This window comes from Somniosus microcephalus, chromosome 11 (assembly GCF_052327205.1).
Source record: "Somniosus microcephalus isolate GS21.2 chromosome 11, FLI_Smic_1.0, whole genome shotgun sequence".
Lineage (NCBI taxonomy): Eukaryota > Metazoa > Chordata > Chondrichthyes > Squaliformes > Somniosidae > Somniosus > Somniosus microcephalus.
In genome coordinates this window covers 204,013,673-204,037,217 of record NC_140997.1, presented here as the reverse complement: position 1 = coordinate 204,037,217, position 23,545 = coordinate 204,013,673, and the positions used below count along the sequence as shown (strand labels likewise).

At 47.6% G+C, this 23,545-nt stretch overlaps 1 protein-coding gene across 1 annotated transcript in view; it reads left to right on the top strand.

Moving 5' to 3' along the window:
- Window positions 1–23,545, top strand: part of LOC147111137 (haloacid dehalogenase-like hydrolase domain-containing 5) — an 86,887-nt gene that overhangs the window by 40,858 nt on the left and 22,484 nt on the right. Inside the window, exon 5 of the mRNA XM_086001728.1 lies at window positions 21,614–21,647. Within this exon, the coding sequence (XP_085857854.1) occupies window positions 21,614–21,647 (34 nt within the window). The remainder of the gene's footprint in view (window positions 1–21,613; window positions 21,648–23,545) is intronic.

Sequence of the window (23,545 nt, the reverse complement as noted above, 5' to 3'; positions counted from 1 at the left end):
TGTATTACAAGATGGAGGACCACCATTACTGGGACGTGAATGGATCCGGAAAATACAACTGGATTGGCATTCCATACAGGCACTGACTGTGGGTGACAAAGGATGACGACGTCACACCTGGGCGACTGTCAAAGATCCTAACTGACGCGAAAGAAGTGTTCCAGCAAGGACTCGGAACACTAAATGGCATGACAGCGATGATTAAAATTGAAGAAAACGCAAGCCCAAAATTTTTTAAGGCCAGACCGGTACCTTATGCGATCCGCCCAGCCGTCGAAGCAGAGCTGGAGAGTCTGGAACGTTCAGGTGTACTGTCCAAGGTAAACTGGAGCGAGTGGGCTACACCCATCGTCCCTGTGATGAAAAAGTCATTGAGCGCCTGGGGAACCAAGGAAGGTTCGCATCTGTGGGGACTTTAAGGTAACATTGAACCCGGTCCTTCACACTGTACAATATCCACTTCCGCGGATTGAAGATATTTTCGCCTCGCTATCTGGAGGGAAATGCTTCACTAAGATTGATCTGGCCCAGGCGTATCTGCAAATGGAGGTAGAAGAAGCATCAAAAAAATACCTCACAATCAACACCCATAAAGGTCTCTACCAATACAACTGGCTGGTATTCGGGGTAGCATCAGCTCCGGCTATTTGGCAGAGGACAATGGAACAAGTCCTGCAAGGGATCTCAGGGACCCAGTGTTATTTGGACGACATCCTGGTCACGGGCGAAAATGACAGTGATCACCTTGCCAACCTGGAGCAGGTGCTCACTAGATTGCAGGAATATGGGCTCCGAGATAACCGCCCCAAATGCGAGTTTTTTAGAAAACAGATCTCGTATTGTGGCCACGTTATCGATAAAGAGGGGTTACATAAGTCCCCAGAGAAGATTGAGGCAGTAGTCAAGGCTCCAGCACCGGAAAATGTGTCACAACTGAAGTCGTTCCTCGGCTGGTAAACTACTACCATAAGTTCTTGCCAAATTTGTCTACAATACTACACCCACTGAACACCCTACTGCAAACTGGAGTGCCATGGAAGTGGAGTGACGAATGTAGACGAGCTTTCCAGAAGAGCAAAACACTGATCACATCGAAAGAGGTATTGGCCCATTACAACCCAGCATTACCAATTCGGTTGGCATGTGATGCGTCACCCTACAGCATTGGAGCGGTGCTGTCGCACAAATTCTCGGACGGCTCAGAGAGGCCAATAGCCTTTGCGTCACGATCACTAACCTCAGCCGAGCGTAACTACGCCCAGATTGACAGGGAGGCCCTCAGCCTAGTGTGGGGAGTGAAAAAGTTCAATCACTATCTGCACGGGCAGAAATTCACCTTGCTGACTGATCACCAGCCTCTTGTCTCCATTTTTAATCCGAAGAAGGGCGTTCCGGTGATGACTGCGCAACGACTTCAAAGATGGTCACTTTTTCTAGGGGCGCACCACTATGAGATTGAATATAAGGGCACGAAACAGCATGGAAATGCTGATGGGCTATCACGCCTGCCACTGCCTACTGCAGAGGAAGCACCAGCAGTGGATCCTGTCGAAATATTCCATTCGACTATAGTTGAATACCTACCGGTAACTAACGCTTGTATCGAAAAGGAAACCCGAAATGACCCGACACTGTCTCGGGTATATGATTTGATGGTGAAGGGATGGCCAGCACATGGCGACTCACTGTTGCCAGCATTCTCGACAAGGCGAGAACAGCTGTCAGTGTGCCGGGGGACCTTGATGTGTGGATCCTGAGTGGTAATTCCACCCAAGTTAAGGGAGAGAGTGCTCAATGAGCTTCATGAGGGTCATCTGGGAGGGGTAAAAATGAAAAGCCTAGCCAGGGCTTATGTGTGGTGGCTGGGAATCGATAAACAAATCGAGGACCTGACCAAGAGCTGCTCAGGATGCCAGAGAGTCCAAAATGCACCACCACAGGCCCCTCTACACCCATGGGAGTGGCCCTCATCTCCATGGCAACAGGTGCATATTGATTTTGCTGGTCCATTCATGGACTCAATGTTTTTAATAGCCGTGGATGCGCACTCGAAATGGCCTGAGGTCGTCAAAATGTCCTCCACCACCACGGAGAAAACTATTGCAGTCCTACGGACCATTTTTGCCAGGAATGGCTTGCCAGAACAGATTTGCTCCGACAACGGACCACAGTTTGTGTCCGAAGAGTTCCGGAGGTTCTTAAAAAAAGAATGGGGTAAGGCATTACACATCCGCCCTGTATCATCCAGCCACAAATGGATTGGCTGAGAGGTTCGTACAAACCTTTAAGAAGGCAATAAAGGCTATGTACAATGACAACATTCCACTGCAGCACAAGGTGGACAATTTCCTGTTCGCCTACCTGTGGTGTATGTAACCTGTTCCACCTTAAGAGAACTACCTTAAGAGATGTACTACTTTCTCTTGGCTGCTGTATACTGTAATACCGGTGGTGACCACACCGGTATATAAACGTTGTGTAGTGATTTGCTGGGCAGTTAAGCCCTGACCTTCGATTAGTAAAGACCTGTTTTAGTTATTCTTGTTGTCTGTGTCCAGTGATTTATATTAAGCATATCTGGAACACTCAGACTCAACAGTGGCGATGAGTCCGATCTTACCCTGCGGCAGTTTTACATCCAAGGCAGTTTCGTCCTCAGAACGGGCGTCGAGAAGAGGCATCCGCCCTCGTCATCCTGCTGAGCACCACATCGCACGGGAGGCATCGAAAACCCGGGTTAAAAAGAAAAATTCTGACCACGAAGCCCTCCATCAACGACAGGCAGTGATCATCCCTTCTACCACGGTGGTAGGTAAGCCGATCAGCGACACGAGCAGAAAGTTGGCCGCGTTGGCTGTGAAGTAGGGGAGGGAAAACGGAGGAAAAAGGGCGGAGAACTCGACCGCGGCCGGTGAAAAGGGCCGGGCTGCAATCGGGGCCGAGAGGCGCAGCGACTGGGGCAGCGTTAAGGCCACGAGAACCGCGGAGAACTCAACCGCAGCCAGTGTAAAGGACCGGCCTGCAAGCGGAGCTGAGAGGCACAACAGCAGGGGAAGCGTGAATGCCCACGGGAACCGCGGGGGAGCAAAAGCAGCGCCGGGGAATTGAGAACCGCTGGGGAGGCGAGAATGGCAGCAGCACGGCAATCGCCATTGCAGCCAGTGGGGGAAGAAGGCAAACGCGGGAAGCCGCCATTGTAGTCGGCGGGGGAAGAAGACGAGCGCGGGAAAAACCGCCAAGCGCGGGAAGCCGCCATTTTAGTAGGCGGGGGAAGAAGACAAGCGCGGGAAGCCGCCATTTTGGGGAAAAGAAAATTTAAAGAAACTTGCAAGGATGCCTAAACATGGTAACATCAATGCTTTTGATAGTGATGTCGAAGATTGGGCCACGTATGTAGAACGCATTGAGGTTTATTGTAAAGCAAATGAGGTACCAGATGATAAGAAAGCATTAACCTTATTAAACTCAATGGGTGCGAAGACGTACGGGCTATTGAAGCACCTTGTATCACCAGATAAACCGGCGGATCAGACTTTCGCGAATATTGTTACTGTCCTGAAAGATCATTTAAACCCCACGCCGCTGCTGATAGCGGAACGATTTAAAATTTTACAGAAGAACGCAGCTGAAAGAAGAAAGCAACGCTGAATTCTTAATTGAACTGCGTAAGCTATCAAAGTACTGTCAGTTTGGTACAGGACTAGCACATGCTCTGAGAGATAAATTCGTGTGTGGATTATTAAAAGAAGGAACACAAAAGCGTCTGCTAGAAGAAAAGGACCTTACGCTTGAGAAAGCTGTCACTATTGCAGCATCGCACGAAGCCGCAGCGAGAGGCACTGCGGAAATGCAGCTAAGGTCATCGGAACTCAGCACCAATCAGATGGCTTTGGGTGCAGTAAAGTGTTATCGTTGTGGAAAGACAACGCACGATCAGAACCAGTGCTGGTTCAAAAATCAGGAATGCAGAAAATGTGGCAGGCTTGGTCACATAGTTAAAGTATGCCGGTCAGGAAAGAAGACCAGCAACAAAAAGTCACCACAGGAAAAGTGCAGAAAGGTACACAAGGTGACAGAGAACAGTTCGAACGAACAGAAGTCCGATTCAGACTCCAGCAGTAAGGAACTGGGTTGTCTAAGAGTACACAATGTGGGTAACGAAGCAGACCTCCAAACTATCTGGGTCACACTTCAGATAGCAGGAGTCCAAGTGAAGATGGAATTGGACACTGGATCGGCATTGACGGTCATGAATAAGCAAGATTACAAAAGGTTATTCCCACATATTCCCCTACGGGATACGGAGATTGTATTGAAAACATACACGGGGCAAAGAGTATACCCCAGCGGAAAGATAAAGGTAAAGGTGGTCCACAAGGGCAAAGAAAGCCGAGGAATGGACTTATATGTGCTACCTGAGGGAGGTCCACCACTACTGGGACGGGAGTGGATCAGGAGAATAAATATGGACAGGCATTCCTTAAAAGCACTAACGGTAGATTCCGGTAAAAAAGATGTCAAACCTAAACGATTGTCCAGAATATTGGACGATGCTAAAGAGGTGTTCCAACAGGGACTGGGAACACTGAGAGGAATTACGGCAAACATCAAGGTTGAAGAACATGCAAACCCGAAATTTTTCAAAGCCAGACCGGTACCTTATGCGATACGACCTGCTGTGGAAGCTGAGCTGGAAGGGCTAGAACGTTCAGGAGTACTGTCTAAGGTGGACTGGAGTGAGTGGGCCACGCCCATTGTTCCCGTCATGAAGCGTTCATCAAGCAACAAGCCGGGGGAACCGGGGAAGGTTCGCATCTGTGGAGATTTCAAGGTCACTGTTAATCCGGTGCTTCACATGGTGCAATATCCGCTTCCGCGGATTGAGGATATCTTCGCTTCGTTGTCTGGCGGGAAACACTTCACCAAGATAGACCTGGCACAGGCGTACTTACAGATGGAAGTTGAGGAAGAGTCACGCCAGTATCTCACGATCAACACGCATAGAGGCTTGTATCGGTATAATAGACTGGTTTTTGGAGTGGCATCGGCTCCAGCAATTTGGCAGAGGGCCATGGAGCAGGTATTACAGGGAATTCCAGGCACACAATGTTACCTGGACGATATTCTGATTACAGGAGATGATGATGAGGAACACCTTGCAAATTTGGAACTGGTGCTCACCAGATTGAAAGAATATGGACTTCGAGTTAATCGCCAGAAATGTGAGTTCTTTCAGAAGCGGATCTCGTACTGTGGTCATGTCATTGACCAGGAGGGGCTTCATAAGTCTCCTGACAAGATCGAAGCTGTTGTGAAGGCTCCCGCTCCGGATAATGTATCCCAGTTGAGGTCGTTCCTAGGGTTGATTAACTATTACCATAAGTTTCTGCCAAATTTATCCACGGTGCTGCACCCGCTGAACGCTCTTTTGCAGAAGGGAGTACCATGGAAGTGGAGCGAGGACTGTAAGAGGGCCTTTCGCAAAAGCAAGGCATTGATCACCTCAGGAAGTGTTGGCTCACTTCAACCCAACGCTGCCTATTCGTTTGGCTTGTGATGCTTCTCCATATGGTATTGGGGCAGTACTCTCACACAAGTTGCCAAATGGCTTGGAGAGGCCAGTCGCGTTCGCATCCAGATCATTGACCTCCGCTGAGCGCAACTATGCTCAGATAGATAGGGAGGCTCTCAGCCTTGTGTGGGGAGTAAAGAAGTTTAATCATTACCTGCAGGGCCAAAAGTTTACGCTACTGACAGACCACCAGCCGTTGGTATCCATTTTTAACCCTAAGAAGGGTGTTTCGGTGATGACAGCACAGAGGCTCCAGAGATGGTCCCTTTTCCTAGGGGCACATCAATATCAGATCGAATTCAAAGGTACAAAGCAGCATGGTAATGCTGATGGGCTGTCGCGCCTGCCACTACCTACAGCGGAGGAGGCACCGACGGTTGACCCTGTTGAGTTATTTCACTCGACCATCATCGAATGTTTACCAGTCACCAATGCAAGTATTGAAAGAGAAACCAGGAACGACCCGACACTGTCCCGGGTCTACGAATTGACAGTGAAGGGATGGCCAGCACATGGTGATCCACTGTTACCGGCATTCTCAGCAAGACGAGAACAGCTGTCCGTCTGTCAAGGAACATTGATGTATGGAACAAGGGTGATTATTCCTCCTAAGTTAAGAGAGAGAGTTCTAAAGGAACTGCATGAAGGTCATCTGGGGGGAGTCAAGATGAAAAGCCTTGCTAGGGCTTATGTGTGGTGGCCGGGTATCGACCAACAGATAGAGGATCTGACGAAAAGCTGCTCAGGGTGCCAAAAAGTTCAAAATGCACCTCCGATTGCACCGCTGCACCCATGGGAATGGCCTTCAACCCCATGGCAACGTGTACATATTGACTTTGCTGGTCCATTCATGGACTCCATGTTTTTAATTGCGGTGGACGCACATTCTAAATGGCCAGAAGTGATTAAGATGACTACCACTACCTCGGAAAAGACGATCGCGGTGCTAAGAACGATATTTGCAAGAAATGGATTGCCAGAACAAATATGTTCAGACAACGGACCGCAGTTCGTGTCAGAAGAATTCCAGAAATTCATGAAGCAGAATGGGGTGAAACATTATACCTCGGCCAACCCGTTTGTAGCCGGATGATATGGGGCAGAGAGATTTGTACAAACGTTCAAAAAAGCAATAAAGGCCGTGAGCGAAGATCAGATTCCACTACAACACAAGGTGGACAATTTCCTACTGGCATATCGAAACGCCACTCATGCAGTGACAAACCAAAGTCCTGCCATGATGTTCTATAACAGGAGGTTGCGGTCCAGGTTGGACTTGTTGAAACCAAATGTGTGGAGGGAAGTCGAAAACAAACAGTTCCAGCATATAAATAACAAGACCACTCGGAGTTTCGAAATAGGACAACCAGTGTTAGCCCGGGACTATAAAAATGAGAAATGGCAATCTGGAACAATTCGGGCCAGACAAGGACCCCTGATGTACACGGTAGATATTGGTGAAAATGTAATACGACGTCATGCTGACCAACTGGTAGAATCGAGAACAAGGGTCGAACCCATGGTTACGGCAGAGACAACCGTGGAAGAAGTTAGTGAACCTGAAGCATCTACCTCAGAAGTGAATGTACCTGATGATGATGTCCAATCCATAAGAGATCAACTAGATGAGTCACCCCAGCAACGAGAATCAGAGACCCCTGAAAGGCGTTATCCAACTCTGATCAGGAGGCCTCCTCAGAGACTGAATCTTTGAACTGTTTTACATGAAGTTGCGTGTGTATATATATATATATACTAGCTGGGGAGCCCCGCGTTGCGAGGGCAATTTTGGGGCGCTTGGTCTCCCTGCCCCTGTCCTATCCCTCCCTCCCCTCCTCTGTCTTCCTCGCCCACCCCCTCCCCTCCCCCACTCCCCTCTGTCCCTCTCTCCGGCCCCTACCCCTGCCTAGCGCCTGAGGTCCGGTGCCGTTCCGATAGCGGGAATGCTGAGCGGCGGCCGGCGTCGGGAGCGGGCTCTCGCGGGCGGCGCATGCACGGTCAGTGCGGGCGGCGTCAGTGCGGGCGGCGCATGCGCGGTCAGTGCGAGCCACCCGCGATTTTCCGAGGCTCTTCCCCCCCCCCCCTCGCGATTTCCCGAGGCACTCCCCCCCCGGCGATTTCCCGAGGCTCTGCCCCCCCCCGCGATTTCCCGAGGCTCCCCCCCCACCCCCCCCCATTAAATTGTTATTTAATTCCCTAACACATCATTAAAATATTTACCTTAGTTCCCTAACACACAGAAAGTGTGGGGGAAAAAATTGTGAAAAATCAAGATGGCGGCCACTCACCTCGGTTCAGAAGGATAAGGCCCGCCCACACACGCACCGATTGGTCACTCCACACCGATTGGTCGACCGGTCAGGTCACCGAAGCGTAGGATTGGTCAATCGTCGAGTCACTCAACACTCAACTGTAGGAAGGAACCCGCCGTCCGATTGGTGGACCTCGACGTCACACGGTCGCTAATGAGATGCTAATGAGCGGAACGCTGAACGTTTTTGGGATACCGCGGGCGGGATTTTTGTCCGGCCGAAACGTAAATACGCCTATGACCGGTCCGGAATCGTAAGTTTTCTTTTGAGGCGACGCGCGCGTCAGTACGCTCTGTAACTTTCAAACGTATAGAGAACGGACAGACAGACATCGGGACAGACAGAAGAGCCGCTTTATATATATAGATGTTATGTTAAATGGGGATATACACTGTTAAGCTAAAAAGGGAGGATTGTGGTGTATGTAACCTGTTCCACCTTAAGAGAACTACCTTAAGAGATGTACTACTTTCTCTTGGCTGCTGTATATTGTAATACCGGTGGTGACCACACCGGTATATAAACGTTGTGTAGTGATTTTCTAGGCAGTTCAGCCCTGACCTTCGATTAGTAAAGACCTGTTTTAGTTATTCTTGTTGTCTGTGTCCAGTGATTTATATTAAGCATATATCTGGAACACTCAGACTCAACACTACCAGAATGCGACACATGCAGTCACCAACCAGGCCCCAGCCATGATGTTCTTTAACCGAAGGTTAAGATCTCACCTGGATTTGCTCAGACCAAATGTACGAAGAGATGTTGAGAGTAAGCAATTCCAGCACATCCATGAGAAGCCAACAAGGAGCTTCAATGTAGGGCAACCAGTCTTGGCCCGCGACTACCGAACAGAAAAATGGCAGCCAGGAACGATATGCACATGGCAGGGCCCACTAATGTACACAGTGGACGTTGGGGAGAGCATCGTGAGACGCCATGCTGACCAGCTCCTAGAGTCACAGGAACAAGTCAACCCCATGCCTCGCCCATACGTACCTGGTGATGAACCCGACGTACAGGTCGCATCTACCCCAGAAACAGTAGCATCGGAAGCTGATGAACCAACCGACGACAGGGGGCCAGAATCGCCTCCGCACCAAGAGCAAGACACTCGGGAAAGGCTGTTAAGTCTGTGTGTTATAGTGAGAATTACTACACAGACCACAAGAGTAAATTCAACAGGTCTTTACTGGTTGGAGGTCGGACTATACTGAATACCATATTATTACACTGTGCTTATATACCGGTGTGGTCACCACCGGTATTACGTATACAGCAGCCAAAGAAAGTAGTACCTTTCTTAAGGTGGACCAGGCTTAAGTTCTCTTAAGGTGGAACAGGTTACATACACCACAATCCTCCCTTTTTAGCTTAAGTCATATCCCCAAATAAACATAACATATATACATATATAACTTCAGGTATAACAGTTCAAAGGTTCAGTCTCTCAGGAGGCTTTCTGATTCGGCTTGGATAACGCCTTTCAGTGGTCTCTAATTCTTGTTGAGGTGCCTCCTCTAGTTGGTTGCCAATGGATTGGGTGTCATCATCAAATACATTCTCGGCCGAGGTAGATGCTTCAGGTTCATGAACGTCTTCCACAGCTGTCTCTGTCACAACCATGGGTTCGACCCTTGCTCTCGACTCTACCAGTTGATCCGCATGACGCCTTATCACATTATGACCAATATCTACGGTGTACATCAGAGGTCCTTGTCTGGCCCGGATTGTTCCGGACTGCCATTTGTCGTTTCCATAGCCCCTTGCCATCACTGGTTGTCCTACGTCGAAACTTCGAGTGGTCTTGTTATTAATATGCCGGAACTGTTTGTTTTCCACTTCCCTCCGCACATTTGGTTTTAACAAGTCCAACTTGGACCGCAACCTCCTGTTATAAAACATCATAGCAGGACTTTGGTTAGTCACGGCATGATCGGCGTTTCTATATGACATCAGGAACTTATCGACCTTGTGTTGCAGCGGAATCTGATCATCATTCGTGGCCTTAATAGCCTTTTTGAATGTCTGGACAAATCTTTCAGCCAACCCGTTTGTCGCCGGATGATATGGGGCAGAGGTATAATGTTTAACTCCATTCTTCTTTAAGAATTGTTGGAATTCTTCCGATACAAACTGTGGTCCGTTGTCCAAACAGATCTGTTCTGGCAATCCATTCCTTGCGAATATTGTTCTTAACACCGCAATTGTCTTTTCTGAAGTAGTAGTATTCATCTTGATGACTTCTGGCCATTTGGAATGTGCGTCCACCGCAATTAGGAACATGGAGTCCATGAATGGACCAGCAAAGTCAATGTGTACGCGTTGCCGTGGGGCTGAAGGCCATTCCCATGGGTGTAGCGGTGCTATCGGAGGTGCATTTTGCACTTTTTGACACCCAGCGCAGCTTTTCGTTAACTCCTCAATCTGTTGGTCAATACCCGGCCACCATACGTAAGCCCTAGCAAGACTTTTCATTTTAACTCCCCCCCCCCAGATGACCTTCATGTAGTTCTTTTAAAACTCTTTCCCTTAACTTGGGAGGAATAATCACTCTTGTCCCGTACATCAAAGTACCATGGCAGACGGACAGCTGGTCTCGCCTTGCCGAGAATGCCGGTAACAGAGGATCACCCCGTGTTGGCCATCCTTTCACTGTCACCTCGTAGACTCTGGACAGTGTCGGGTCGTTCCTGGTTTCTCTTTCAATACTTGCGTTGGTGACAGGTAAACACTCGATAATGGTCGAATGAAATAACTCAACAGGGTCAACTTCCGTCGTGTCTTCATCTTCAGGTAGTGGCAGGCGCGACAGGCCATCAGCATTGCCATGCTGTTTCGTACCTTTGAATTCTATCTGATATTGATGTGCCCCTAAGAAAAGAGACTATCTCTGGAGACGCTGTGCGGTCATCACCGAAACACCCTTCTTAGGGTTAAAAATGGACACCAACGGTTGATGGTCCGTCAGAAGTGTGAATTTTTGGCCCTGTAGGTAATGATTAAACTTCTTCACTCCCCATACAAGGCTAAGGGCCTCCCTATCGATCTGCGCATAGTTGCGCTCAGCGGAGGTCAATGATCTGGATGCAAACGCGACTGGCCTTTCCGTGCCATTTGGCAATTTATGTGAGAGTACTGCCCCAATACCATATGGAGAAGCATCACAAGCCAACCGAATAGGCAGTGTCGGGTTGAAGTGAGCCAACACTTCCTCTGAGGTGATCAATTCTTTGCTTTTGCGAAATGCCTTCTTACAGTTTTCGCCCCAGTCCCATGGTACCCCTTTCTGTAAAAGAGCGTTCAACGGATGCAGCACCGTGGATAAATTTGGCAGAAATTTATGGTAGTAGTTAATTAATCCTAGAAACGACCTCAACTGAGACATTCTCCGGAGCGGGAGCCTTTACAACTGCCGCTATCTTGTCAGGAGACTTATGAAGCCCCTCCCGGTCAATGACATGACCACAGTACGAGATCCGCTTCTGGAAGAACTCACATTTCTGCCGATTTACCCTAAGTCCATACTCTTTCAGTCTGTTGAGCACCAGTTCCAAGTTAGCGAGATGCTGTTCATCACCATCACCTGTGATCAGAATGTCGTCCAGGTAACATTGTGTGCCTGGAATTCCCTGTAATACCTGCTCCATGGCCCTCTGCCAAATTGCTGGAGCCGATGCCACACCAAAAACCAGCCTATTGTACCGGTACAACCCTCGATGCGTGTTGATCATGAGGTATTGGTGTGACTCTTCTTCAACCTCCATCTGCAAGTACGCCTGCGCCAGGTCTATCTTGGTGAAGTGTTTCCCGCCAGACAGTGAAGCGAAAATATCCTCAATCCGTGGAAGTGGATACTGCACCGTGTGAAGCACCGGATTAACGGTGATCTTGAAATCTCCACAGATGCGAACCTTCCCTGGATCTCCTGGCTTATTGTTCGCAGGACGTTTCATAACGGGAACAATGGGCGTAGCCCACTCACTCCAATCTACTTTAGACAGTACCCCTGAACGTTCTAGTGCTTCCAGCTCCGCTTCAACCGCAGATCGTATTGCATAGGGTACCGGTCTGGCTTTAAAAAATTTTGGTTGTGCATGTTCATCAATCTTGATGTTTGCCGTAATTCCTCTCAGTGTTCCCAGTCCCGGCTGGAACACTTTAGCCTCATCCAATATTCTGGACAATCGTTTAGGTTTGACAGCTGTTTCCCCGGAATCTACCGTTAGTGCTTTAAAGGAGTGCCAGTCCATATTCATTTTCCTAATCCACTCCCGTCCTAGTAGTGGTGGACCTCCTTCAGGTAGCACATATAAGTCCATTACTTGGCTTCCTTCGCCCTTGTGGACCACTTACTTGGCTTCCTTCGCCCTTGTGGACCACTTCTACCTCTATTTTTCCGATGGGGTACACTCTTTGCCCCGTGTACGTTTTCAATATAATCTCCGTATCCTGTAAGGGAATATGTTGGAATAACCTTCTGTAATCTTTCTTATTCATGACCGTCAATGCCGATCCAGTGTCCAATTCCATTTTTACTTGGACTCCTGCTATCTTAAGAGTGACCCCAATTGTCTGGAGTTCTGTATCCTTACCAACGTTGTGTATTCTTAAGCTATCCAGTTCATTACTGCTAGCGTCTAAATCTGACTTCTGTTCAGTCAAACTGTTCTTTGTCACCTTGTGTACCTTTGCATATTTTCCTTGCGGTGACTTTTTATTGCTGGTCTTCTTTCCTGACCGGCATACTTTAGCTATGTGGCCAAACCTGCCACACGTTCTGCATTCTTGGTTTTTAAACCAACACTGGTTCTGATCGTGCGTTGTCTTTCCACAACGATAACATTTGACAGAACTCAAACCCAATTTGTTTGTACCGAGTTCCGGTGGCCGTAGCTGCATTACTGCCGTGCCTCTCGCTGCGGCCTCGTGTGCTGCTGCCATAGTGACCGCCTTCGCAAGAGACAGCTCATTCTCCTCGAGCAGTCGCCTTTGTGTATCCTGTTTAAATAAACCACACACAAATCTATCTCGAAGTGCCTCTGTCAGTCCCGTTCCAAACTGACAATATTTTGCTAGCTTACGTAATTCCATCAAATATTCAGCATTGCTTTCATTTTGCCGCTGTCTTCTATCATAAAATTTAAATCGTTCCGCTAGCATCAGCGGCGTGGGGCTAAGATGATTTTTTAGGACAGTAACAATCTGTTCGAATGTCTTATCCGCCGGTTCCTCTGGTGATAACAGGTGTTTCAATTGCCTGTATGTCTTCGCACCCATTAAGTTTAGTAATGTTAGTGCTTTATCTGTCTCAGGAATTTTATTTGCCTTACAATAGTTTTGTATGCGTTCTACATACATAGCCCAGTCTTCTATATCACTGTCGAAGGCATTAATGTTCCCATGTTTAGGCATCGTAGCAATTTATCGTATTTTTAATGTTATCTAAGATGGCGGCTTCCCGCTCTTGCCGTTGTCCTCCGCCCACAAAATGGCGGTTTTCCCGCGCTTGGCGGTCTTCACCCGTCCCCCGACGCTGTCTCCGCTTCACCGCGGCTCTCGCGCCTTCAGTTTCCCCAGACGCTGCGCCTTTAGCCCGAATGTGGCCCTTATCTCCGGTCGCGATCGATGTCCCGCGCTGCGCCTCTCGCTCGAAAGCGGCCCGGCCCTTATCTCTGGTCGCGATCGACCTCACCGCCCTTATTCCTCCGTCTTCCCAGCCCCGTCTGTACAGCCAACGCGGTTGACTTTCTGTCGCGTCGCTGCCCGGCTTACCCACCACGAGGTAGTAGAAGAAGCTGGCAGTCGCTGATGGAGGCTTCGAGGTCAGGATGTCTTCTGCACTCCGGTTGCTCGATACCTGCCGCTCGACGTGTCTTCCAGTAGGGTGATGAGGGTGGAAACCTCTCTTCGACGTCCTGTCTGTGGACGAAGTCACCGTGGAAATTACTGCAGCAGGGTAAGAATCGGACTCGTCGCCACTGTTAAGTCTGTGTGTTATAGTGAGAATTACTACACAGACCACAAGAGTAAATTCAACAGGTCTTTACTGGTTGGAGGTCGGACTATACTGAATACCATATTATTACACTGTGCTTATATACCGGTGTGGTCACCACCGGTATTACGTATACAGCAGCCAAAGAAAGTAGTACCTTTCTTAAGGTGGACCAGGCTTAAGTTCTCTTAAGGTGGAACAGGTTACATACACCACAAAGGCGCTATCCAGAAAGGATCAGGAAGCCTCCCCAAAGACTGAATATATAAATAGACTATTTTCAGCTAATGTTGCATGTTAAAAGTGTTAATTGTAATTAGTTTGAGATTTAATTGTTAAATGAGTGTTATGGTACTGTTAATCTAAAAGGGGAGGAATTGTAATGTATATACCTTTTTAAGGGGGGAACTATCTTTTACAGCTCATGTATACTGCAGTACCGGCAGTGACCACACCTGTATATAGCACTGAGTAGTAATCTGTACAGATCAGTTCCAGTGTGAGCCACGTTGAGTAAACACCTGTTGTACCGTTCTCCGCAGTCTGTGTCTTATTATACCCAGACACAACATATACCATTCAACTTAAGGGGGGCAGTAGAGGCCAAAATAAAACAATTGAGGGACATGGACATTATCGAACCTGTAACTGGTCCCACCCCATGGGTAAATCCTGTGGTTATTGTACCAAAAATGGATAAGGATGTAAGGTTATACCTAGACATGAGACGAGCAAACCAGGCAATAGTGAGGGAACGATATCCAATCCCCACCGTTGATGAGATACTCCAAGGTATGAACGGCTCGACTGTGTTTAGTAAGCTAGACCTGAAATGGGGTTATCACCAGCTAGATCTGACCCCTGAGTCACGAGAAATCACAACGTTTGCAGTACATAACGGAGTATACAGGTACAAGAGGCTGATATTCGGTGTATCTTCAGCTGGTGAGCAATATCAGCACGAGATAGCTAATGCCTTAGCTGGAATAGAGGGTGTTGAAAACATCTCAGAACCAAGGTTTGGTGGCCTGGCATGGACAAGGCAGCTGAAAAACACTGTAAAGCGTGCCACGGCTGTCAGATAGTAGCCAGACCTGACCCACCTGAACCGTTGAGACCAACACCATTACCGGAGGGCCCCTGGCAGGATGTAGCTATAGACTTACTGGGACCCTTGCCATCCAACCACTCCATTCTTGTGGTAGTTGATTATTATAGTCGTTACTATGAATACAACATCATGACCTCCACAACAACAGAGAAGGTTATTGATAGTTTAGAGTCAATCTTCAGCCGTCATGGTTTGCCAATCACCTGCAAATCTGATAATGGTCCCCAATTCAGATCTGAATTATTCAAAGAATACTGTGAAAACAACGGGATCGGACACCTGAAAACAACAGCAAAATGGGCTCAGGCTAACGGAGAAGTCGAGCGCCAGAATGCATCAGAATTGCTCAGTCAGAAGGACTAGATTGGAAACGTGAACTTAGGAAATATGTGACTGTGTACAGGAGCATTGACCATGCCACGACAGGAAAGAGCCCGGCAGAGCTGCTCTTTAAACGGAAAATGAGAGGAAAGCTGCCAGACATCAGAGTCGCGCGCAGACATGGAAGTACGTGACCGGGACGTAGATTGATGTGCCTTCAATAACCACAAAACTAGAAGTTATAGACTTTAACAAGTTGGCTTTTAATCACTAAGATCCGAGCTAACATCTCAACACACCGACTGGCTCACAGGAATGAGTCATACAGATCCGGGGATCTTTATGTAAGAGAAGTCGGGGCGGAGCCAAGAGCCAAGACCTGGAACCTTCCAGGTTAGTCAGGAAAGAGGAAGTGAAACTATACACAGTGTGGGGGAGGGTAATATACATGAGTGCAAAACGAATACAGGCAAGACAAACAGATTTCATTACATTCACCCCTTTAGATTTAGTCCATCGGGGTGATGTTTCTTAAAAGTTGGTATAAGTGAGTCTGTCAGGAGGTTTTGCGGTTCTCAGTGATCGGCGCAAAGCCGGTTGGGGTGCCTCTAGGGGAGTGGATTCTGGTTCCTCCGCTGTCCGGGCCTCCACAGTGTCTTCCAGGTTATCTGCAGTGTCCTCCAGGTTAAAGTTGGGTATTGATACCTCTGGGCGTCCTGTCTCTTTTTGGTGTAGGTCTTCCTCGGGTAGTCTCTCATCGTTCTCTCCGCTCCCCGAGGGAGCGAGGTCTTTTATGGAAACCGTGTCCTCTCGCCCGTCAGAGTATTCAATATAGGCGTACTGAGGGTTTGCATGGAGGAGCTGTACCTTTTCCACAAGGGGGTCCGTTTTATGGCCTCTCACGTGCTTCCGCAATAGTACTGTCCCCGAAGATGTCAGCCACGCGGGTAGAGATATGCCCGAGGTGGATTTCCGGGGGAAAACGAACATCTTTTCGTGAGGGGTAGCGTTAGTGGCTGTACATAACAGAGACCTTATGGAGTGGAGCACGTCTGGGAGGACTTCCCGCCAGCGGGAGGTCGGAAGGCCTTTTGACTTTAAGGCTAACGTGACAGCCTTCCAAACAGTAGCATTCTCCCTTTCCACTTGCCCATTACCCCGGGGGTTGTAGCTAGTGGTTCTGCTAGTGGCTATCCTCTTTGAGAGCAGGAACTGGCGCAGTTTGTCACTCATAAATGACGTCCCCCTATCGCTGTGTATGTAGTTCGGCATGCCAAACATGCAGAATAGATTACAGAGACACTTGATGACCGTGGCACTGCTCATGTCTGGGCAGGGAATGGCGAAGGGGAAGCGGGAATATTCATCGATGATATTGAGGAAGTATACGTTATGGTCGGCAGAGGGAAGGGGTCCCTTGAAGTCCAGACTTAGGCGCTTGAATGGCCGTGTGGCTTTGATAAGGTGTGCACGGTCAGGCCTGTAGAAACGAGGCTTGCATTCCGCACAGATGCGGCAGGCTCTGGTCATTGCCCTGACCTCCTCGATGGAGTGGGGCAGATTGCGGGACTTTATAAAATGGTATAGTCGGGTGACCCCTGGGTGACAGAGGTCGTTGTGGAGACCCTGTAATTTGTCCGTATGAATGCTGGCACACATTCCCCACGATAGGGCATCTGGGGGTTCATTAAGGGCTCCCAGCCTGTACATAATATCATAGTCGAACGTGGATAGTTCGATCCTCCACCTGAGTATTTTGTCATTCTTGATTTTCCCCCTTTGTTATTAAACATGAAAGCCACCGACCGCTGGTCGGTGAGCAGGGTGAAACGTTTGCCGGCTAGGTAGTGTCTCCAGTGCTGCACTGCCTCCACTATAGCCTGTGCCTCCTTCTCGACAGAAGAGTGCCTGATTTCAGGTCCCTGAAGGGTTCGGGAGAAGGCGGCCACAGGTCTCCCAGCCTGATTGAGGGTCGCAGCTAAGGCAAAGTCTGACGCATCGCTTTCGACTTGAAAGGGAATGCTTTCATCCACTGCACACAGTGCAGCCCTTTCAATGTCCTGTTTGATACTGGTGAAAACCTCCCGAGCTTCAGCTGATAGTGGGAAGGACGTCGATTTAATGAGGGGTCGGGTCTTATCAGAGTAATTGGGCACCCATTGGGCATAGTACGAAAAAAATCCCAGGCACCTTTTTAAGGCTTTGGGATTGTGTGGCAGGGGCAGTTCCTTTTAGGGGGCGTAATCGGTCAGGGTCCAGTCCAATTACCCCATCTTTCACCACACAGCCGAGGATACAGAGACGGGTTGTGTTGAAGACACATTTGTCTTCGTTGTAGGTTAGATTCAGCTTTAGGGCAGTTTTTAAAAATCTCGCAAGATTTAGATCGTGGTCTTGCTGGTTGTGCCCACAGATAGTGACATTGTCCAGATAGGGGTAGGTAGCTTGTAGTTTATTCTCGTCAACCATGCGGTCCATCTCACGTTGGAAGACCGAGTCCCCATTTGTTACCCCGAAGGGCACTCTGAGAAAATGGTAGAGGCGTCCGTTCGCCTCAAAGGCGGTATATGGGCGGTCCTCCGTTCTAATGGGGAGCTGGTGATACGCGGATTTGAGGTCGATAGTCGAGAAGACTCGGTATTGCGCAATCTGGTTGACCATTTCTGATATGCGGGGTAAAGGGTAGGCGTCCAGCTGGGTATAAATATTAACAGTCTGGCTGTAGTCAATTACCATCCATTTCTTTTCGCTATTTTTAACTATGACTACTTGGGCACGCCACGGACTGGTACTGCATTCAATAATGCCTTCCCGCAGGAGTCTGTCCACTTCCGCCTTGATAAAGTGTATGTCTTCCAGACTGTACCGTCTACTTTTGGTTGTTATGGGCCTACAGTTCGGAGCGAGATTAGCGAATAAGGAGGGCGGGCTGATTTTTAAGGTTGATAGGCCACAGACTGTGAGTGGCGGCTGGGACCCGCCATATGCTAGCGTGACACTTTCGTGGTGGCACTGGAAGTCCAGGCCCAAGATTACATTAACACAGAGTTCTGGCATCACGAGGAGTTTAAAATCCTTGTAGTCCGTGCCTTTTACAGTCAGTGTTACCACACAGTAGCCCAAAATGTCCGAAGTGTGGGGCTTAGCAGCCATAGCAATTCTGCTCCGTGTAGGGGTTACCGTTAATGAGTGCCGCCGTACCAGGCTAGGGTGGATAAAACTCTCGGTACTCCCACAGTCAATTAAACATTTCGTTAAATTCCCGTTTACCTGTATGTCCATCATGGATTTTATCAACAGGTGTGGCCTGGATTGATCCACCGTGATCGAAGCCACTGTTGGGCCCTGGGCGGCCGTTGAGTCGGGAAAAGATGGCGGCCCGCACGGCACGCACGAGGCGGTGACGGAGTTGGAAATCGGATTCCCCCCGCAGACTTTGCTAAAATGCCCCTATTTCTTACATTTGAAGCATGTAGCGTCCTTCGCTGGGCATCGTTGTCTGGGGTGCTTGGCCTGGCCGCAGAAGTAGCATTTCGGGCCTCGAGACATTGCCGCTGTCGTAGGACTCCTGGGTGAACTTCTGTGTGGGGACTCCGGCGGTGTAGAGCTGGTCTGAGACCTGGATGGGGAAGATGGCTGATTCCAAGATGGCGGCCCGCTCGGCGCGCACGAGGCGGTGAGGGCCGCATGGCCAGAAGAATAAGAGTTTTTCTGGGCCACGTCCAGCGATCGCGCAGTGGCCACTGCCTTTTTTAAGTCCAGGACCTCCTTCTCCAGCAGTCTCTGCCGGATATAATTCGATTTGAGGCCCGTGATGAAGGAATCGCGGACCAATTCGTCAGAGTACACGTTGGCCGTCACGGCCTTGCAATTACAGTCCCGGACCAAGTCCTTTAGGCCCTGTAAGAAATCGTCCATTGATTCCTCAGGTCGCTGCCTGCGTGTAGCCAGCAGATGTCTGGCGTACACTTCGTTTACTGGCCTCTGGTATTGGGCCTTCAGGATAGTGATGGCCTCCGTGTAAGAGGTGGCGTCCCGGATGAACGAATAAATCCGATGTAACGCGAGTAGTCAGTAGACTCAGTTTATCTACCTCGCTAGCGGATGAGGCCCTCGCGAAGAGTTCGAAGCATTTGAGCCAGTGTCCAAATTGATTTGATGCTTCAGCAGAATGTGGATCCAAGTCCAGACGCTCTGGTTTTAGGAGTCGATCCATCCTAGTATTCTTTAGTGATTAAAATTGATGTGCCTTCAATAACCACAAAACTAGAAGTTATAGACTTTAACAAGTTGGCTTTTAATCACTAAGATCAGAGCTAACATCTCAACACACCGACTGGCTCACAGGAATGAGTCATACAGATCCGGGGATCTTTATGTAAGAGAAGTCAGGGGCGGAGCCAAGAGCCAAGACCTGGAACCTTCCAGGTTAGTCAGGAAAGAGGAAGTGAAACTATACACAGTGTGGGGGAGGGTAATATACATGAGTGCAAAACGAATACAGGCAAGACAAACAGATTTCATTACAAAGAACAAAAAGGCAAGTCCAAACTGTACGCAGATGAACAGCGGAGAACACAATACTCAGAGGTGGATGTTGGCGACACGGTGCTGGTACGGCAGGACAAAGTGGACAAGTTCACCACTCCTTTTAATGCCACACCGCACAAAGTTTTGAGAACGGGGTCAAGTAGTACTAGAATCTCCAGACGGAGCACGCTACTCGAGAAACACTGCGTTTGTGAAGAAATACAGAACCAATGGACCAAAGGAGACACTCCATGAGCAGAAGGAAACACAAGGGACTGAGGACAGTATAGTAGACCCTGACACACATACCACTGTGACACAGGCAATACCCACTGATACCAACATGTCAGACATACCCAATACAGCCAGACCTCAAAGGGTTAAAAGAAAATCCCAAAGATTGTCTGATTATGTCACAACATAAACTGTGCGAGAACTGCATGGGTGATGTTAAATGTTTAAACCTGGGAATTATTTAGTTGTGTGGTAAGGCACAAGTTTGTAAAAAGTTTATAAACCAAATAAGTTATGCAGTGTTATTGTAAGCAACTGTTTGTAAACTGCAAGTTTGTTTCCAAGGAAAAGGGGGATGTCGTGTATTGATTGCGAGTTTGACACCAGTCAATACGGTAATGTAATGTGCATTGCATTATGGGAATTACCCGGGAAAGCAGCAGCCATTTTACTGAATAAAGAGAACATCGTAGTTGTAAGCCTGTCTGCCTGATTCTATGCTTGAATGCATTCATACAAAAGGTCTGAAATTGTTGAACTCAATGTTGAGTCCAGAAGATGTTCAACTGCACCTTTGCTCCGTTTCCCAAACTCTTCTTCCATGTCCTGTCTCCTGCTTTGTCACGCCCCATGGGATGTCTCACTATGTAATTGCATGCTATTGGTATTTTGTTTTATAAAGTATTCTGTCCTTGCTAATTTATAAAATACGGTATTTCAAAAATCCCCAAATCATCTGCACCTACCTTTTTTTTTTATAGGCGATATTCTGGGTTTACATCATTGATGTTATTCCCTACTCGCCTCCACCCCTCAATCCCCCCCCCCCCCCACAAAAAAATTAAAGCAGAGAGCTGAAATTTAGGTTACTGAGATGGCTTCAGTGCCCCAGGTTGGCATCTAAGCCAATGCCAGATGCACTAAAAACCTACATCACCAGCAATGTTCCCTCTAAGCTGTGCACGTGCGTGGCCGTGCAGTAATGTGCCAGGTACCGCGCGGGCCGCTCACAAGCTTCTCCACTTGAAATACCTCGCTTGCGCAGAAATTTAAAGGGGCCGCGCATTGCAATAAACAGGCCGCGCACAATAAGGATGATTTAGAGGGAACGTTGATCACCAGATACCTGAAAGAAATTCAGTATTGTAATTTGTAAACCTGCCTGCTGTCTACAAGGTAGGAGATGTTGACATTTTCTCTGAATTCCATAGATGGGGGGGGAAGCACTTCATATTGCAAGAGTCCCTCAAACTACTTCCACATTACATCCTACTCTTGTTAATTCAAAACTTTTTGCTAAGTAATATGAATTAAGTAATTTTAATAAAAGGATGCTTTTTTTATGTTGCATGATTTCAATTTGAATTAACAGATAATTTTGAATTAAACAACTTTGAATTAAGAGTAGACTGTGCCTGTTGTTTGAAGCTGAAATGTAATTGCCTGTTGAAAATGTATTTTCTTATGGTAGGCGTGATAGTGTTATCTTCAATTAACATGGAATTAACCTATTGACACTAGAATTCTTTATTTTCCAGCCATCTGTACCTGTGAAGTTTCCTAACATTGAAGGTAACTCAAATGTGTGTGCACATAAATCGTTTGTGTTAAATGTCAATTGTCTTAAAGTTAATTCACGCTCTGACTGCAACATTGGTGCGAAGCAGTTTGGCTTTACATTGATCCTGCAGTTACACGATAAGTGCTGCCTAAATCCGGCATCAGGGCCCAACCTGACACCAGAATGAAGCTGTGTTCAACTCCCTGGAGGAGGGAGTCACACTCCCCTGCACTCTCAAATCAGTTCGGGCCTTGGCACCTAATTTACAGTCTAAGTTCAGAATTGATGCAAAGTGGTTTCCACGTCGCACCAATGCTAAACTTGAGTAGAATGCACCCTTAAAGTAACAAGTCAGTTGTGTTTACACTAAAGGAATGCTTTAAGAAGCGGTTCTGTAATACCGTAGGCTCTTGGTTCGAATGAATTCACCCTGTTTATATTGTGAGGCAAATTCCACAGCACCACAGCAGTAGACAAACAACTGTTGCATGTCTACTTTAATTACCACTACATGTATGGGCACACTTAAGTTTGAATGGTGTTGTGTAAAAGATGATGGACAAAACTGGTTTGTAATTTACAAAGCTACTGGTTTTCTATTTTCTTGGAGTATTGAACAGAATGTCATTGGCCATCTGGAATCTTGTGCCTGAATCATGGGTGTTATGGGAGTAGGAGCAAGGGCATATCTTCCGTGTTAATTAAGTTTAGTATAAATGCCAGCTATATCACTGCTGCTGATTCTGCGCTCTCACTCTTGCTCTGCCTCTGCTCTGAAGCTGACTCAGAGCAGAATTAGTGGGAGTGGTGAAAATACACTAATATTTTGGGGTAATATGGAAGTCTTGCACTCATTTCTTGCTCCCATGAGATCTCTCTAATTCTGTTACCAAATTCAACAATTCCCCGGTTGCTCAGCTGGTTGGCAAGTCTGTTCTCGGTTTTACTGTTGGCTGTTCCAGTTTCTGTTCTCAGTTCTGTTGCTGGCTATTTCTGGTCTCCAACAGCTGTTTAATGTTACTGTTTAGCTAAAAACTATACTTTTTAAAATAATTTTTTGTAGCTGTTCCTGGTACTGGTCCTTGTATTTATTTTGCAGTGTTGTAGGGATGTTACAATGCTGAACAAAACTTACCAAGAATATAGAGACTAAGAACAACGTAAAAATGCTGTTCTCACTCAACATTTCCCTCATTTTGTTTGAGTGTTTGGCCATTTTATTTTTTCCCTATGCTGTTCCTACTCACCACGGTCATTATGCCTTTTAAAGGTGCTAAAATTCCAAACAAACTAAGAAATACAGTAACTAGCAACTATAGAAAAGCTGTGTAATATTAAACTCTAACTGTGCAACACTATTGTAGAACCCAGAATGTAATCCCCCAGAATTTCATGTAATAAAAATGGAATTTGATTTACTCAGTCACCATACACCACAGGTTTTCAAATGGAGGTCTGTGAGGGCATTAAAGGGGGTCCACAGATTATCAGACTTTTGTCTGTCTGGGGCTAGGCATATTGCAAGGTGTCTCAAATTTTGCAATCTCTTTTTTTTCTATATTTGTTGACTTACACATTATTTCTGTTGCTATATGCTAATGTTTTCTTTTGGGAGTTTTAACATGGGGACCCTGGGCGCACGTCAATATTTGCATTGAATCCACCAGCATATGTCATTATTTGCAGGGGTTTCCATACACAAAGTACGAAAACCACTACCATAAAGCAGTGGCTCTGCTGGAGGTTCCAATAGCTCACTTGACTGGTCTCTTAAGATGAATAGTCACAGATTCAAATTTTGGGGGGAGAGGTGGGAGAGAAGGTATCCATCTAACTTCACTGTGCTTATTTTTCTGTGTTCTGTCAGTCTGACATTTCATAAATGTCTTTGGCCGGAATTTTCCTGTTG